Source organism: Heptranchias perlo, chromosome 2 (assembly GCF_035084215.1).
Source record: "Heptranchias perlo isolate sHepPer1 chromosome 2, sHepPer1.hap1, whole genome shotgun sequence".
NCBI classification, from domain to species: domain Eukaryota; kingdom Metazoa; phylum Chordata; class Chondrichthyes; order Hexanchiformes; family Hexanchidae; genus Heptranchias; species Heptranchias perlo.
This window is the reverse complement of record NC_090326.1, coordinates 59077697-59097431: the sequence shown is the minus strand read 5'-3', so window position 1 is coordinate 59097431 and position 19735 is coordinate 59077697. Positions and strand designations below refer to the sequence as shown.

The 19735-nt window shown below is 43.8% G+C and overlaps 1 protein-coding gene across 3 annotated transcripts in view; it reads left to right on the top strand.

The window, feature by feature from the left end:
- Positions 1-19735, top strand: part of LOC137339542 (triple functional domain protein) — a 522426-nt gene that overhangs the window by 181224 nt on the left and 321467 nt on the right. For all 3 annotated transcript variants that reach the window (XM_068001904.1, XM_068001903.1, XM_068001905.1), the window contains exon 2: positions 9173-9247. In XM_068001904.1, the coding sequence (XP_067858005.1) occupies positions 9173-9247 (75 nt within the window). The remainder of the gene's footprint in view (positions 1-9172; positions 9248-19735) is intronic.

Sequence of the window (19735 nt, the reverse complement as noted above, 5' to 3'; positions counted from 1 at the left end):
AATTTCTTCATATTCTGCAGGATAGGATCCATTTGTGTTAGTGAAATATCCTATACATTAGCAAACAAAGGATTGTGAGTGGTGATTGAAGCATTGCTTGTCCTCTTTAGCATAACACTAAGAAGATTATATATTTTTTAATGCTTGTGTATAAATTGTTGTAGACAAAATAGGAACAAGCTGCATTAACTGTTGTAATGACCTCTGTCAGTGTTGCTTTAGGGAATTTAAGTTCAGCTGGCATGTGTCTGGTAGAAAGAGTTATGATAATTAATCCAACCACCACAGAATGTCACGAGTTCATTGTGTGTGATAGTCTTTTCAGCAAGAAAGGGACTGAACTATGGGAAGATCAGAAAAGAACCCTCAAATACTGTTGCATACAACAAGTATTTTCTAGTAGTAAACCAAATATTTTTTTTAAAAGCCGTGATTATAGACCAAAGAACGTTACGTTTTCTTCCACAATAAAAGATGAAAAGGTCAAGACACTGCATGGATAGACTTGACAAAGCCTCATTGACTCATCAATTACGAGCCTGATACAGATAAATCTTTAAAGTGGAAACTAAACAAAAACAGAAAATGCTGGATTATAAATGTGCAAAATATTGCAAATGCTGTAAATGTGAAACAAAAACAAAAAATGTTGCAAACACTCAACAGGTCATACAGCATCTGTGGAGAGAACAGGCAAGTTAACGCTTAACGTGTAGACCTTTCATCAGAACTGGTGAAGGGTCTACACCCATGGCTTTAATTTGTCTGTTCTCTTTGTAGATGTTTTCTGACCTCCTGAGTGTTTTGCAGCATTTTCTGTTTTTGTTTCAGATTTACAGCATTTGCAGTATTTTGCTATTTAAAGTGGACATGTGTAACGTGCGGGTACATTGATACAGCTTTCTACGGCTTCTGCTGGACATTGATGCACATTCTGTTGGTGAAGTCTGATTCTTTTAGCTCAAATGTTAGTGGTTCTTCTATGTTCTGCACCTGTTCCCATCAGGGAATTGAAAGGTGCTTAACAGCTTTCATTTTCTTAGGAGAACAATGGCCATGCGGTGTTTCTTTTATTTTGGCATTGAGTGCTGCTTTCTGGTGGAGACCAGTTGTGAAGATGACAAAATACTGTTTGACCACTATATCAACAAAACAGACCATCAGCTGGGGTAAAAATACAAACCTACCGGAAGCTAGTTATAAGCTATAAACTCAGTTTTAAATGATGAAGTGATTTAAAATCAGTGATCAGTTATCCAGGAACATGAAAAATAAGATTGTTATTGCTAGAAGGCAAGCGTTTACTCTGCAAAGGAATATACAGTTTGGAATGTGCAGAACCGGCTACCATGTTTATACTCTTGGAACAGGCTGCCGTAACCTGGTGGCAGTTCATGGATTTGCATTTTTGTGGGTCTGCGATGCCATCGATTTACTGCAGGTTGGTTTGTTTACACAAAGGAATACTGGTGATAGGGAGGACTACGTGTCTGCCGTCAGCTGCTTCCTCTTGTGTAAAAACGTCAAAAGACAAAACACATCTCGAGTTTTATTCTTGAAAGCTTTACTGGCAGAGGTAAGCAATGAGTTGCTGTTGGTTTATTGGTCGTGCTAATGGAATAAAGAAAATCAGAACTTGCATTTATATAGCGCCTTTCACATCCTCAGGACACCATGGAGCACTTTCCAACCAATGAATTACTTTTGAAGTACAGCCACTGTTGTTGCAGCCAGACCCCACAAACAGCAATGAGATAAATGACGAGTTAATCTGTTTTAATGTTGTCAGCTGATAGATGAATGTTGGCCAGCACACTGGCAGAACTCTTTGCTCTTCAAATAGGGTCGTGGGATCTTTTACATCCACATGAACAGGCAGATGGGGGTCACAGTTTAACATTTAATCTGAGAGGCAGTACCTCTGACGTTGAAGTGTCATCCCAGATTGTGTGTTCATGTAGCTGGGGTGGGGCTTGAACCAACAACCATCTGACTCGGAGGCAAGAATCCTACACTGAACCAAACTGACATTTCACCAGTGTGATGTGCGATAGACTGGTAGTACATAGGTTTGTGCCTATCGTATATCGCAAAGCAAGGTCCATTGGAAGAGGTGCAAAACAGGGTTACTTCCTTCAAATGGAAGGAAGGAAAACACTCCTTCTCACAAAATTACTCTCTTGCTGATGACTTCAATGTCCATCACCAAGAGTGGCTCGGTAGCACCACTACTGACCGAGCTGGCCGAGTCCTGAAGGACATAGCTGCTAGACTGGGCCTGCGGCAGGTGGTGAGCGAACCAACACGAGGGAAAAACTTACTTGACCTCGTCCTCACCAATCTACCTGTCGCAAATGCACCTGTCCATGACAGTATTGGTAGGAGTGACCACCGCACAGTCCTCGTGGAGATGAAGTCCCGTCTTCGCACTGAGGACACCATCCAACGTGTTGTGTGGCACTACCACCGTGCTAAATGGGATAGATTCAGAACAGATCTAGCAGCTCAAAACTGGGCATCCATGAGGCGCTGTGGGCCATCAGCAGCAGCAGAATTGTATTCCAGCACAATCTGTAACCTCATGGCCCGGCATATTCCTCACTCTACCATTACCAACAAGCCAGGGGATCAACCCTGGTTCAATGAGGAGTGTAGAAGAGCATGCCAGGAACAGCACCAGGCGTACCTAAAAATGAGGTGCCAACCTGGTGAAGCTACAACTCAGGACTGCATGCATGCTAAACAGCGGAAGCAACATGCTATAGACAGAGCTAAGCGATTCCACAACCAACCGATCAGATCAAAGCTCTGCAGTCCTGCCACATCCAGTCGTGAATGGTGGTGGACAATTAAACAACTAACGGGAGGAGGAGGCTCTGCAAACATCCCCATCCTCAATGATGGCGGAGTCAAGCACGTGAGTGCAAAAGACAAGGCTGAAGCGTTTGCAACCATCTTCAGCCAGAAGTGCCGAGTGGATGATCCATCTCGGCCTCCTCCCGATATCCCCACCGTCACAGAAGCCAGTCTTCGGCCAATTCGATTCACTCCATGTGATATCAAGAAATGGCTGAGTGCACTGGATACAGCAAAGGCTATGGGCCCCGACAACATCCCAGCTGCAGTGCTGAAGACTTGTGCTCCAGAACGAGCTGCGCCTCTAGCCAAGCTGTTCCAGTACAGCTACAACACTGGCATCTCCCGACAATGTGGAAAATTGCCCAGGTATGTCCTGTCCACAAAAAGCAGGACAAATCCAATCCGGCCAATTACCGCCCCATCAGTCCACTCTCAATCATCAGCAAAGTGATGGAAGGTGTCATCGACAGTGCTATCAAGCGGCACTTACTCACCAATAACCTGCTCACTGATGCTCAGTTTGGGTTCCGCCAGGACCACTCTGCTCCAGACCTCATTACAGCGTTGGTCCAAACATGGACAAAAGAGCTGAATTCCAGAGGTGAGGTGAGAGTGACGTCCATTGACATCAAGGCAGCATTTGACCGAGTGTGGCACCAAGGAGCCCTCGTAAAATTGAAGTCAATGGGAATCAGGGGGAAAACTCTCCAGTGGCTGGAGTCATACCTAGCACAAAGGAAGATGGCAGTGATTGTTGGAGGCCAATCATCTCAGCCCCAGGACATTGCTGCAGGAGTTCCTCAGGGCAGTGTCCTAGGCCCAACCATCTTCAGCTGCTTCATCAATGACCTTCCCTCCATCATAAGGTCAGAAATGGGGATGTTCGCTGATGACTGCACAGTGTTCAGTTCCATTCGCAACCCCTCAAATAATGAAGCAGACCGAGCCCGCATGCAGCAAGACCTGGACAACATCCAGGCTTGGGCTCATAAGTGGCAAGTAACATTCGCGCCAGATAAGTGCCAGGCAATGACCATCTCTAACAAGAGAGAGTCTAACCACCTCCCCCTGACATTCAACGGCATTACCATCACCGAATCCCCCACCATCAACATCCTGGGGGTCACCATTGACCAGAAACTTAACTGGACCAGCCATATAAATACTGTGGCTATGAGAGCAGGTCAGAAGCTGGGTATTCTGCGGCGTGTGACTCACCTCCTGACTCCCCAAAGCCTTTCCACCATCTACAAGGCACAAGTCAGGAGTGTGATTGAATACTCTCCACTTGCTTGGATGAGTGCAGCTCCAACAACACTCAAGAAGCTCGACACCATCCAAGATAAAGCAGCCCGCTTGATTGGCACCCCATCCACCACACTAAACATTCACTCCCTTCACCACCGGCGCACTGTGGCTGCAGTGTGTACCATCCACAGGATGCACTGCAGCAACTTGCCAAGGCTTCTTCGACAGCACCTCCCAAACCCGCGACCTCTACCACCTAGAAGGACAAGAGCAGCAGGCACATGGGAACAACACCACCTGCACGTTCCCCTCCAAGTCACACACCATCCCGACTAGAAATATATCGCCGTTCCTTCATTGTCGCTGGGTCAAAATCCTGGAACTCCCTTCCTAACAGCACTGTGGGAGAACCGTCACCACACGGACTGCAACGGTTCAAGAAGGCGGCTCACCACCACCTTCTCGAGGGCAATTAGGGATGGGCAATAAATGCTGGCCTTGCCAGCGACGCCCACATCCCGTGAACGAATAATAAAAAAAAAATATTTGCTGAGACATTGGAGTATGTTATTTGTCCATTCATTGCAGTGGGATATGACGCCAGCAGTTTAAAAAAAGGAGATTTCCACATTTATATAGTTGCTAGTTAATTTCTTTTAATTGAATAGTTGGTCAGATAATATCCACCAACCCTTGCACATGCATATCTTGACGGAAGAGCGACGATTGGTTGCAACAATTTATTTATGTTCGCTTATTTGTGTAAGTGATTGTGAAAATCTTGGCTGGAGATCTTCAGTGTCAGATTATGGGTAGAGCAGTGAGGCAGTGAATGAAGACCTGAAATTGTTGATATGACGTAGCCTAGGAATGAGGCTTGACTCAATATCCTTGAGGAATGAGGATGGTTGGGAAAAATATCCTTTTTTAAAAAAAAACACCAACCCTAATTAATGGCCGTTTTTCCAAAATATATAAAATAATAGCATAACACAGCATCGAAACGCTGGAACAACAAAAAGCCATTTGGTTTATCAAGCCTACTTCCCCAACAGACTCTACACAATCCATTTCACCTATCTAATTTCAATTCTGTGAAGAAGAATTCAAGGTAAACTTCAGAACATTTGTCCATCTTCACATCTCCACCCCTGAAACCTGAGCTTTGGGATATTTGATTATCTCAGTCTATGCCTATCCCATAAACATCAAATTTGGTGTGAACCAGGTGTTTATTTGACTGCTTTTTGAAGGAATTAATTTAAGTCACACTCAACTGCTTCTACTGAGACCTAGTCCATGTAATCACATGTTGGCCCCTCCGGTTATGCCTGGCACCTTCTCCCTGTTTGAGCACCTCATCTTGTTCACCCCCTTCAAAATCCTCATCCCCGCATCCCCTCTCTCAAGCCCCACGCCCCATCCCGAGTTTGTCCCTGAGATTTAAGACCCTCCTTAAAACCCACCTCTTCGGTCAAGTTTTTGGTCACCTTTCCTAATATTTCCTCCTTTGCCCATTTTTGTCTGATTACATAGGAACAGGAGTAGGCTGTTCAGCCCCCGAATCTGTTCCGCTATTTCATGAGATCATGAATGATCTGCATCCTAGCTCCATATCCTTTAATACCCTTGGCTAGCAAAAATCTATCAATCTCAGATTTAAAATGATCAATTGAGCTAGCATCTACTGCTTTTTGTGGGAGAGTGTTCCATACTTCTACCACCCTTTGCATGGAGAGGTGTTTCCTTCTGTCCTGAATGGTCTGGCTCTGATTTTAAGGTTAAGTCCCCTTGTCCTAGACTCCCCCACCAGTGGAAAAAGTTTCTCTTTATCTACCCTATCAATTCCTTTCAAAATCCCAAAAACCTGAATCAAATCACTGCTAACTTTCTATATTCCAGGGGAATACAAGCCTACTTTATGAAATAGCTCCTCATAATTTAACCCTGGTAACATTCTGTTGAATCTGTGCTGCACACCTTCCAAGGCCAATATATTCTTTCTAAGGAGCCCAGATCTGTACACAGTACTCCAGATGTTGTCTAACCAGGGCTTTGTATAGCTGTCGCTTCCTCCCCTTTATATTCTCAGGTTATTACTCACCAATAACCTGCTCACCGATGCTCAGTTTGGGTTCCGCCAGGACCACTCGGCTCCAGACCTCATTACAGCCTTGGTCCAAACATGGACAAAAGAGCTGAATTCCAGAGGTGAGTTGAGAGTGACTGCCCTTGACATCAAGGCAGCATTTGACCGAGTGTGGCACCAAGGAGCCCTAGTAAAATTGAAGTCAATGGGAATCAGGGGGAAAACTCTCCAGTGGCTGGAGTCATACCTAGCACAAAGGAAGATGGTAGTGGTTGTTGGAGGCCAATCATCTCAGCTCCAGGGCATTGCTGCAGGAGTTCCTCAGGGCAGTGTCCTAGGCCCAACCATCTTCAGCTGCTTCATCAATGACCTTCCCTCCATCATAAGGTCAGAAATGGGGATGTTCGCTGATGACTGCACAGTGTTCAGTTCCATTCGCAACCCCTCAGATAATGAAGCAGTCCGAGCCTGCATGCAGCAAGACCTGGACAACATCCAGGCTTGGGCTCATAAGTGGCAAATAACATTCGCGCCAGATAAGTGCCAGGCAATGACCATCTCCAACAAGTGAGAGTCTAACCACCTCCCCTTGACATTCAACGGCGTTACCATCGCCGAATCCCCCACCATCAACATCCTGGGGGTCACCATTGACCAGAAACTTAACTGGACCAGCCATATAAATACTGTGGCTACGAGAGCAGGTCAGAGGCTGGGTATTCTGCGGCGAGTGACTCACCTCCTGACTCCCCAAAGCCTTTCCACCATCTACAAGGCACAAGTCAGGAGTGTGATGGAATACTCTCCACTTGCCTGGATGAGTGCAGCTCCAACAACACTCAAGAAGCTCGACACCATCCAAGATAAAGCAGCCCGCTTGATTGGCACCCCATCCACCACCCTAAACATTCACTCCCTTCACCACCGGCGCACTGTGGCTGCAGTGTGCACCATCCACAGGATGCACTGCAGCAACTCGCCAAGGCTTCTTCGACAGCACCTCCCAAACCCGCGACCTCTACCACCTAGAAGGACAAGAGCATCAGGCGCATGGGAACAACACCACCTGCACGTTCCCCTCCAAGTCACACACCATCCCGACTAGAAATATATCGCTGTTCCTTCATTGTCGCTGGGTCAAAATCCTGGAACTCCCTTCCTAACAGCACTGTGGGAGAACCGTCACCACACGGACTGCAGCGGTTCAAGAAGGCGGCTCACCACCACCTTCTCGAGGGCAATTAGGGATGGGCAATAAATGCCGGCCTTGCCAGCGACGCCCACATCCCGTGAACGAATAAAAAAAAAAAAAAATTCTAGCCCTCTAGTTACAAAGGCTAACATTCCATTTGCCGTTTTGATTATTTTTTGTACCTGACTACTTGTTTTAGTGATCTGTGTACATGGACCCCTAAATCTCTTTGGACCTCCACTGTTCCTAGCTATTTACCATTTAAAAAATTCTTGGATCTATCCTTTTTTGGTCCAGAATGGATGACCTCACACTTCCTGCATTGAAATCCATCTGCCACTGTTTTGCCCACTCACTTAATCTATCAATGTTTCTTTGTAATTTTATGCTCCCATCTAACTACTTACTATGCCACCAATCTTTGTGTCGTCGGCAAACTTGGATATATGACACTCTATTGTGTCATTAATAAATATAGTGAATAGTTGAGGCCCCAACACAGACCCTTGTGGGACACCACTAGTGTCTTCCTTCCAATTCGAATACATACCCATTATCCCTACTCTCTGTCTTCTACAGCCTAACCAATCTCCGAACCAGGTCAATAATTTGCCTTTAATTCCTGGAGCTTTAATTCTAGCTAACAGTCTGTTAGGTGGAACCTTATTGAATGCCTTCTGGAAATCCGTATAAACTACATCCATAGACGTTCCCCAGTCTTTAGTTTACTTTAGTTACTTCCTCAAAAAACTCAATTAGTTTCGTTGGACATGACCTACCGTTACAAATCTATGTTGGCTGTCTCTTCTGTGAGGTGCCTTGGGACGCTTTTCTATGTTAAAGGCACTATATAATTGCAAGTTATTGCAAGAATGTGTCCCCTACTTTTCTGCTTGCAGTCCAAGTTAAATCGCCTTTTTGGACAAGCCTAGAGTAGATCAAAAGCGATCAGTTGCAAGGGTGGTAGAACTCCTTTGACATGGGGGGATGGGTGTGGGAGGGGGTGATGATATGTGTGGAAGGGTGGAAGAATTGTATTGGTTAAGTACCAGCGGTTCTGGTTCCTGGTCATGTTCTTGAGAATGAAATCTCACTCTCCATGCCTCATACCTCTGTTAAGGAATATAGGAATGGCTTATCGCTATTTGGGAGGGGAAAAGGAAAAGAAACATGAGTGAAAAGATATAAAGGTGTTTTGAAATAGACATGGGCGACATGAAAGGAGGACATACTGGTTTTGAGAATGTCAAGGTGAAGGAAGATACTGCACATCATCTCTATTCACCACTTTCATAGCTTAATGAGCCAAGGCATCGTAATTAGCAGGCAAATGTTTTCTTTTGGTGGGGGGGTGGTGGGGAAAACTAAAACCTTCAAGTCTTCCTGTTAGAATGAAACAATACAGTGTACAAGTCGCAGAAACACTGAAGGTGAACAATAATTGTTCCGCAAAGACTGAAACACACGAGACTTCTGCATAGCTTCATTGGTTAAAATCTGGGTGTTAATTTCACCATGGGCCTTGACTTCTGCTATTAGTTTATTGCAGAACTAATTGTGTCTTTTATTTGGATTGAGATATAGTTTTAACAAAGTGTCAGCAACTATTAATAGTTACAAAAGTTCTCATTTAAAAAGAGCAAAAATATCCAATTGGTATTAAATAATGTAGCATATAAAATTATATTTGGTAAACTATAGAATTTCTCTAGATTTGTGTTAAGTACTTGAAATAAATTTGTGGGAAATGGCTTTTCACTAATTTTAATCTAATTGCTTTTTAGGTTTTCGTAAAAATGATGAGATGAAGGCAATGGAAGTCCTTCCAATACTGAAGGAGAAGGTTGCATTCCTCTCTGGTAAGGCAGACTGTTCTCAATTTTTAAACTTTATTTTTAAGAGTTCACATCCACATTCATATGTATATATGTATATGAGGCCATGGTTGCATTTTAATTGCACTACAGTTGCAGTGGGAGTAATGAGACATCTGACTACTTTGCATACATGCTGTAGATGGATTATTGAATGCTGACAATCTGCTGTGAAATGTTTCCCAGTGTATGATAAAATTCCCTATTCTCAGAGCGACCTCTATGATAATTTCAGTTTAATGTTTGTAACAAATGATCCAGTGTATCTAATGAAATGTGAGACTTTGAACTAATTAAACAACTTTGTCTATATTTAAATTGCATTGTTCAAAAGTTGTGCCTGTAGAATTATAGATCTTGAAAATAGACTTCAGAAAAAGTCATGTACATGCTGCAAAAATGGGTATTTTTCTGTTTCTCAGGATGTTGGTGAATGAGCATTTCTTTCCACTTTTAGCCAGTTCCAGTACAGCTACAACACTGGCATCTACCCGACAATGTGGAAAATTGCCCAGGTATTGTCCACAAAAAGCAGGACAAATCTAATCCGGCCAATTACCGCCCCATCAGTCTACTCTCAATCATCAGCAAAGTGATGGAAGGTGTCATCGACAGTGCTATCAAGCGAAACTTATTCACCAATAATCTGCTCACCGATGCTCAGTTTGGGTTCCGCCAGGACCACTCAGCTCCGGACCTCATTACAGTCTTAGTCCAAACATGGACAAAAGAGCTGAATTCCAGAGGTGAGGGAGAGAGACTGCCCTTGATATCAAGACACCATTTGACCGAGTGTGGCACCAAGGAGCCCTAGTAAAATTGAAGTCAATGGGAATCAGGGGGAAAACTCTCCAGTGGTTGGAGTCATACCTAGCATAAAGGAAGATGGTAGTGGTTGTTGGAGGCCAATCATCTCAGCCGCAGGACATTGCTGTCGGAGTTCCTCAGGGCAGTGTCCTAGGCCCAACCATCTTCAGCTGCTTCATCAATGACCTTTCCTCCATCATAAGGTCAGAAATGGGGATGTTCACTGATGATTGCAGTGTTCAGTTCCATTTGCAACCCCTCAGATAATGAAGCAGTCCGTGCCCACATGCAGCAAGACCTGGACGATATCCAGGTTTGGGCTGATAAGTGGCAAGTAACATTCACGCCAGACAAGTGCCAGGAAATGACCATCTCTAACAAGAGAGAGTCCAACCACCTCCCCATGACATTCAACAGCATTACCATCTCTGAATCCCCCACCATCAACATCCTGGGGTCGCCATTAACCAGAAACTTAACTGGACTAGCCACATAAAAACTGTGGCTACAAGAGCAGGTCAGAGGCTGGGTATTTTGCGGCGAGTGATTCACCTCCTGACTCCCCAAAGCCTTTCCACCATCTACAAGGCACAAGTCAGGAGTGTGATGGAATACTCTCCACTTACCTGGATGAGTGCAGCTCCAACAACACTCAATAAGCTCAACACCATCCAGGACAAAGCAGCCCGCTTGATTGGCACCCCATCCACCACCCTAAACATTCACTCCCTTCACTACCGGTGCACCGTGGCTGCAGTATGTACCGTCTACAGGATGCACTGCAGCAACTCGCCACGGCTTCTTCGGCAGCACCTCCCAAACACGCGACCTCTACTACCTAGAAGGACAAGGGCAGCAGGCACATGGGAACAACACCACTTGCATATTCCCCTCCAAGTCATACACCATCCCGACTTGGAAATATATCGCCGTTCCTTCATCGTCGCTGGGTCAAAATCCTGGAACTCCCTTCCTAACAGCACTGTTGGAGAACCTTCACCACACGGACTGCAGTGGTTCAAGAAGGCGGCTCATCACCACCTTCTCAAGGGCAATTAGGGGTGGGCAATATATGCTGGCCTTGCCAGCGACGTCCGCATCCCATGAACGAATAAAAAAAGAAGATAAGTCCAGGGCAGAAAAGAAGTGAAGATTCTTCTACTGTCCTCCCAATATTTCATTACCTCAACCTGAGAAAGGCATCCTTTCCTGCAGTCGTATAAAGTTTCATTGTGTTCACTGAGTTTTTGGCCTAGAAACTTGCTTCGACAGGTCGCTATTTAAACTAGTGTCACTTGGGAGCTTTACACCCTTTAGTCAGGGGAGTCTTCCATCCCATCATTCTGAATTGTTTAAATCCAGTTCCCTATTCATTTATTTTTTCCCTTTTCTCCTGGAGGTGCTGACTCTTGCCGTGGTCGGGTTCCACAGGTATTGGCTGCCCACTAGTACCTCAGCCAAGTGACCATTTTTTAATCTGTCAGTCTAGTCAGTGAGTGTTAGCAGGATGGTTGACAATGAAAGGAATCACAGCTGAAGTGTACAGTCTCCTCACCTGATAGCCACTTATTTGCCAGCAGACATCCATGCATATAGAAATGAAGCATGGGTAATGATCCAGGAGTGGGAACAATGGCTGATTTTCGCACTCCCTCACCCAAAGGCACCAAGAGATCATCTAACTCAGTTCAGATGATCTCTCAGTGAGTCGAACCTGGGACCTTCTGGCCTTTGTATTACACTACATAGTGCATTTATCCACTGAGCCATTCAGAGATGCTGGGCAGGGTATTCTAATCTACTGTGCTTTTCACTCCCCTCCTGCCCCTCTGACTTCCCTTCTGCAACAGTTTTTAATTTCAACTGGAAAAAATAGACTCTTGGGTTGATGTACCCAGATTCAGTAGAAGGGTGATTTTGGTTCCAGAATTATGTATTTTATTACTTAGTCATGAATAGATTTTCTATTTTGCAATGACCACACATCTTATCAGATCTGAGTTTTTTTTTGCACCTGACATCCTCCTCCAAAGCATCAATTTTGGCAGTTTGTGATTGTGGGGGTGGGCGGAGTAGTGTGGTGAGAGCATGTCCAATTTTCTAACGAAAGATTTGAAAAATAAGATGTTGGTTTTATTCACATGAAATACTTCATGGACTTCATTGGGATTCGCATGCAAACCAGTCAACTCAAGGCTATAGGCTGTTGATAAGAATGATGGATCGGGATTTAGGTTTGTTTCTAGGGTTTTCACGGTGATATCCAGTTCTTTTGAATCATCCTACGTAAGGCAACTCAAATCAAAAGGATCAAAGCATTATAAAGGATGTGATAACAGTACACTTAAAAAATATCAATGGGATTAGACAAAGTCAATATGAATTTAAGAAAGGGAGATCATATTTGACAAACCTGCTCGAGTTTTCGAGGATGTATCTGTTAGAATAGATAAGGGAGAACCAGTGGATGTGGTTTATTTGGATTTTCAGAAGGCCTTTGATAAAGTCCCACTTAAGAGGTTAGTGTGCAAAATTAAAGCACATGGGATTGGGGGTAATGTACTGGCATGGATTGAAAATTGGTTAACAGACAGGAAACAGAGAGTAGGAATAAATGGGTCTTTTTCGGGGTGGCAGGCGGTGACTAGTGGGGTACCGCAGGGATCAGTGCTTGGGCCCCAGCTATTCACAATATATATCAATGATTTGGGTGAGGGAACCAAATGTAATATTTCCAAGTTTGCTGACGACATAAAACTGGGTGGGGTTGTGAGGAAGATGCAAAGAGGCTTCGAGGCCAATTCGATAAGTTGAGTGAGTGGGCAAATACATGGCAGATGCAGTATAATGTGGATAAATGTGAAGTTATCCACTTCGGAAGGAAAAACAGAAAGGCAGAGTATTATTTAAATAGTGATAGATTGGGGAATGTTGGTGTACAAAGGGACCTGGGTGTCCTTGTACAACAGTCACTGAAAGCAAACATGCAGGTGCAGCAAGCAGTTAGGAAGGTAAATGGTATGTTGGCCTTCATTGCAAGAGGATTTGAGTGTAGGATGTCTTACTGCAGTTATACAGGGCCTTGGTGAGACCGTACCTGGAGTATTGTGTGCAGTTTTCTTACCTAAGAAAGGGTATACTTGCCATAGAAGGAGTGCAGCGAAGGTTCACCAGATTGATCCCTGGGATGGCAAGACTGTCGTATGAGGAGAGGTTGGGTCGACTTGGCCTGTATTCACTCGCGTTCAGAAGAATGAGAGGGGATCTCATTGAAACATATAAAATTCTGACAGGGCTAGACAGACTGGATGCAGGGAGGACGTTTCCCCTGGTTGGGGGGGTCCAGAATGAGGGGTCACAGTCTCAGGATACGGGGTAGGACATTTAGGACTGAGATGAGATGTCTTCACTCAGAGGGTGGTGAACCTGTAGAATTCTCTACCACAGAAGGCTGTGGAGGCCAAGTCACTGAATATATTTAAGAAGGATCTAGATAGATTTCTAGACACAAAAGACACCAAGGGGTATGGGGAGAGAGCGGGAATATGGTACTGAGATAGAGGATCAGCCATGATCATATTGAATGGCGGAGCAGGCTGGAAGGGCCGAATGGCCTACTCCTGCTCCTATTTTCTATGTTTCTATAGCACTGATTAAACTCATATGTAACTGTTGCCTGAACCAAAGAATAATCAACACTGAATATAAAGGCACAATTTGATACATTATTAACATACTTTATTTAACTACTTCAGTCAAGGATAATAAAATTGTCAACTTAAACACAAATAGAAAAATTGTTATGCTTGCACTTAAAGTAACACAATCTTAGCTAGGTTCTAATTAATAGTGTAGTTCGGTTCAGAATTAGTGTTATAGCCTTAGCTTGGTTCAGTGTAACAGTAATATTGAGTTTTGACAATCACACTACATGCTTGGCAAATTTATCTCTTTTTGATTTATTCAAGTAATAGGTACCACGTCTCCTTTGTCCATATCTTAGATGATGCTAATATAAAAATGTATAATCTCTTTAATAAGGTAGAAGTTTAATTACTAGATTTAGAACAGTTCCATCTTATACTGGTTCCAGCCTCTGGAATACATCTTCAGTAAGACATTTAAAATCTTTTTTCTTTCTAGCTTTTCATGTTTCTTTTCCTAATGTTTAGCTAACACTGTGCACATCCTTATTTATACTATATTTTTGCTTCTTCTAGCTATATGAACAGGTGCAGAAAATAATCAATAAGGCTAATGGAATGCTGGCCTTTATATCTAGAGGACTGGAGTACAAGGCGGCAGAAGTTATGCTGCAGCTATACAAAACCCTGGTTAGACCGCACCTGGAGTACTGTGAGCAGTTCTGGGCACCGCACCTTCGGAAGGACATATTGGCCTTGGAGGGAGTGCAGCGGAGGTTTACTAGAATGATACCCGGACTTCAAGGATTAAGTTACAAGGAGAGATTACACAAATTGGTGTTGTATTCTCCAGAGTTTAGAAGGTTAAGGGATGATCTGATCGAAGTTTGTAAGATCTTAAGGGGAACGGATAGGGTGGATAGAGAGAAACTATTTCCGCTGGTTGGGGATTCTAGGAGTCGGGGGCACAGTCTTAAAAATTAGAGCCAGACCTTTCAGGAGCAAGATTAGAAAACATTTCTACACACAAAGGGTGGTAGAAGTTTGGAACTCTCTTCCGCAAACGGCAATTGATACTAGCTCAATTGCTAAATTTAAATGTGAGATAGATAGCTTTTTGGCAACCAAAGGTATTAAGGGATATGGGCCAAAGGCAGGTAGATGGAGCTAGATCACAGATCAGCCATGATCTTATCAAATGGCGGAGCAGGCACGAGGGGCTGAATGGCCTACTCCTGTTCCTATATTACTGAGAAAACTGTTAGATTACACTGTTCGCATACTATTGAGAACTGGCACAGCTGTTTGATGCTCTGAATTATACTTGAATGCTCAAATACTCTAAACATTCTTGCATTAAAAAAAAATTCTGTTTGGAGACTTTTTCCTCCTTCAAACTTGGCCTGACTTCTGAAACTTAAGGCAAAAATCTTCTCTCTCAATAATGTAACTTACCAAAATTAAGCATTACTTCAGCCAACCTGACCCGTCAATCATTCCTCACCAACTTTAGGAGTTTCCATGAAAAATATGCACGCATACCTGTCCAGATAACTTTGTTTCTGCAAGGTTATTCAAGTAAGTATTACATTAAAAGTAAGCACTCAGCACTTTATTAATAAAGTTGACTCTGAAACTTGGGAACCCTTGAGGTTAATGACAAACAAGCACTTTAATTTACTGACACAGTGATGCTAGCACCTGGTGAGACCTATTTTAGTAGTAACATCCAAAGCCACTTGGAGGAATTACAATCAGACTTTGGTTACCACATATGTTCATCTGCAGGCGTTTAGCCACAAAGCAAGGCTGACGGTTCATTCTTATTGGTGGTCTGACAAGATATTTGGTTTGACCAAAAATCCCATAGATGCATCTAAGGGTGACCCCAGGCAACTGCAGACTTAAGAATGGTCTTTAGGGCGCACTGTAGCTAAGGACGCACTGGTAATGTGTTGCTTCCATTTATTATGTTGTAAAAGTAAATCATGTCCTTCAGGAAGAATCTGGCAAATTCTTAAAGACTCATTAAAGGAAAAGGTTCTGTACCTTAAACTTATTTAGTAACTCATGGGGCAACTCAATCTAACAAAGTGTTTGTTATAGGATCTTTTAACAAGTACTTATTAGTGTAGGAAGGACGATTTATGACCTTGGATTGAACGCACTCTCTGGACTGCGCAACTGGGAAATATTTCTTGCTTGGAGTTCCATATAATGACAAATGGTTTGATATATTAGAATTCTGCACATGGATTGGGTATATCATACGGGCTGTTGCAATTCAGGCTATTTCCTAACATACTTTATTTGTGTTCACCACAAGTGTCAGCTTTCACAGGCAAGACCACACCTCTGATGAACTCAAACTTGACCTTATGCGCAAAATATCTAAGATAGCGGGCTGTTGGGTTCACAGTGACCCCGTTTGGAGCATACACTGAAAACAGAATATGGTGCCACCTGTTCCCTTTGAATCAGCAGAAAATCAGCACAACACACTGATGGTCTGTGCAGCTCAGGCTAAACTGCTGAATTCTATTTATTAACAAGTAAAATTATACAGAAGCTAGAATTGATCAGATTAAAAAAGAGTGGGTTTGAAGAAAAGTCTTAAAGGAGGGAGGTGGAGAGGTAGATGGGTTTAGGGAGTGTATTCCAGAGTTCGGGGCCTAGGCAGCTGAAGGCAATGGTGTCATGATAGAAAGGGGGAGGGGAGTTACAAGAGGCTGGAGTCAGCGGAATGGAGATTTCGGGGTGATGGTTGTAGTGCTGGAGGGAAGCTATCGAAATAGGGAGGGACAAGGCCCATGGAGAGATTTAAACATGAGGATGAGATTTTTAAATTTGAGGCATTGTGGAGTGAACGTAGGTCGATGATGCAGTGTGGGATATGATACGGGCAGGAGAGTTTTGGATGAGCAAAAGCTTACAGTGGGTGGAGGATAGGAGGCTGGTCAGGAAAGTATTGAAATAGTCGAGTCTGAAGGTTTCAGTGGCTGGTGGGGTGGAGGCAGGTGATTTTAGGAAGGTGGTAGTAGGCAGTCTTTGTGATAGAAAGGGTACTCGGTTGGTAACTCAGTTAGGGGTCATATAGGATCCCGAGGTTGCAAACAATCTGGTTCATCTGAGACAGTGGCTGGGGAAGGAGATGGAGTTTGTAGTGAGGGCCAAAGACAATGTTTCCCAGTTTTCATGGCAGCTTTTCCAAGATAAGCAGTCTGATAGCACAGAGGCAGTGGAGGATTTGAGAGAGGTGATAAAGAAGTAGAACTGGGTGTAATCAGCATATATTGATCAAATAGTTCAGTCCTAAGCAACCATATGATAGGAAACTACAACTTAATTTTCTGTTTTGAAAATCATCTATACTTTGGTTAGTTGTAGTTCAACGGGCAATCCAAAGATTGTACAGCCAAGAGCAAATTCGTAATGAAGTATAAAATTGTAGTGTCCTCAGATGGGAGCCCTGTGCATTCACATACAGAAAGGCAGTAAACCCTTTTTGCCCAACAGTTTACAGAAACCAATTAAATTTGTCCATTTTGACCTAGCTAAAATTTTAAACAGATTCTGGGACTATTCCCCATAGCCCAGCAAATGTTTTCCTTTCAAGTAGTTATCCAGTTCACTTTCGAAGGCCGTAATTGAATCTGCCTCCACCACCCCCTCGGGCAGTGCATTCTAGATCCTAAGCACTCGTGTAAAAAAAGTTTTTCCTCATGTCACTTTTGGCTCTTTTGCGAATCACCTTAAGGCTATGTCCTCTGGTCCTTGACCCTTCTGCCAATGGGAACAGTTTCTCTCCATCTACTCCGTCTTAGACCCTTAGTGATTTTAAATACCTCTATCGAATCTCCTTGCAACCACCTCTGTTCCAAGGAGAACAACCCCAACTTCTCCAGTCTGTCCACGTGACTAAGGTCCATCATCCCTGGAATCATTCTAGTAAATCTCTTCTGCACCCTTTCTAAGGCCTTCACATCTTTCCCGAAGTGTGGTGCCCAGAACTGGACACAATACTCCAGTTGTGGCCGAACCAGTGTTTTATAAAGGTTCATCATGACTTCCATACTTTTGTACCCTATGCCTCTATTTATAAAGCCCAGGATCCCGTATGCTTTTTTAATCGCTTTCTCAACCTGCCCTGCCACCTTCAAAGATTTGTGCACATATACCCCCAGATCTCTCTGTTCCTGCATCCCTTTTAGAGTTGTGCCCTCTAGTTTATGTTGCCTCTCTCCGTTCTTCCTACCGAAATATATCACTTTGCATTTCTCTGCGTTAAATTTCATCTGCTACGTGTCCGCCCATGCCACCAGCCTATCTATATCCTCTTGAAGTCTATCACTATTCTCCTCACTGTTTACTACCCTTCCAAGTTTTGTGTCATCTGCAAATTTTGAAACTGTGCCCTGTACACCCAAGTCCAAGTCATTAATATAAAACAGGAAAAGCAATAGTCCCAGCACTGACCCATAGAAATATAGAAAATAGGAGCAGGAGTAGGCCATTTGGCCCTTCGAGCCTGCTCCACCTTCAGTATGATCATGGCTGATCCTCTATCTCAATACCATATTCCCGCTCTCTCCCCGTACCCCTTGATGCCTTTTGTGTCTAGAAATCTATCTAGCTCCTTCTTAAATATATTCAGTGACTTGGCCTCCACAACCTGGTAGAGAATTCTACAGGTTCACCGCCCTCTTGAGTGAAGAAATTTCTCCTCATCTCAGTCCTAAATGTCCTACCCCATATTCTGAGACTGTGACCGCTCGTTCTGGACCCCCCAACCAGGGGAAACATCCACTTTGCATCCAGTCTGTCTCGCCCTGTCAGAATTTTATATGTTTCAATGAGATCCCCTCTCATTCTTCTAAACTCGAGTGAGTACAGGCCGAATCGACCCAATCTCTCCTCATACGTCAATCCTGCCATCCCAGGAATCAGTCTGGGGAACCTTCGCTGCACCGTTTCTATGGCAAGTATATCCTTTCCTAGGTAAGGAGACCAAAACTGCCCTGTATAACTGCAGTAAGAGACCCCTGGGGAACACCACTGTACACCTCCATCCAGTCCGATAAACAACTGTGCACCACTACTCTCTGTTTCCTGTCTCTTAGCCAATTCTGTATCCATGTTGCTACTGCCCCCTTTATTCCACGGGCTGCAATCTTGATGATAAGCCTATCCTGCGGCACTTTATCCAATGCCTTTTGAAAGTCCATATACACCATATCAACTGCATTGCCCTCATCTACCCTCTCTGTTACCTCAAGAAAAAACTCGATTAAGTTAGCTAAACTCAATTTGCCTTTAACAAGTCCGTGCCGGCTTTCCCTAATCAATCCACCCTCGTCCAAGTGACTGTCAATTCTGTCCCGGATTATCGTTTCTAAAAGTTTCCCCACCACCGAGGTTAAACTGACTGGCATATAGTTGCTGGGTTTATCCTTACACCCTTTTTTGAACAAGGGTGTAATATTTGCAATTCTCTGGTCCTCTGGCACTACCCCCGTATCTATGGATGTTTGGAAGATTATGGCCAGTACCTCCACAATTTCCAACCTTACTTCCCTCAGCAACCTAGGATGCATCCCGTCCGGACCGGGTGACTTATCTACTTTAAGTACAGCTAGCCTTTCAAGTACCTCTTCTTTATCAATTTTTAGCCCATTCAGTATCTCAACTATATCTTCCTTTACTGAGACTGTGGCAGCATCTTCTTCCTTGGTAAAGACAGATGCAAAGTACTCATTTAGTACCTCAGCCATCCCCTCTGCCTCCATGAGTAGATCTCCTTTATGGTCCCTAATTGGCCCCATCCCTCCTCTAACTACCTGTTTACTGTTTACATGCCTGTAGAAGACTTTTGGATTCTCTTATATGTTGGCTGCCAGTCTATTCTCATACTCTCTCTTTGCCCCTCTTATTTCCTTTTTCACTTCCCCTCTGAACTTTCTATATTCTGTCTGGTTCTCACTTGTGTTATCAACCTGACATCTGTCGTATGCCCCTTTTTTCC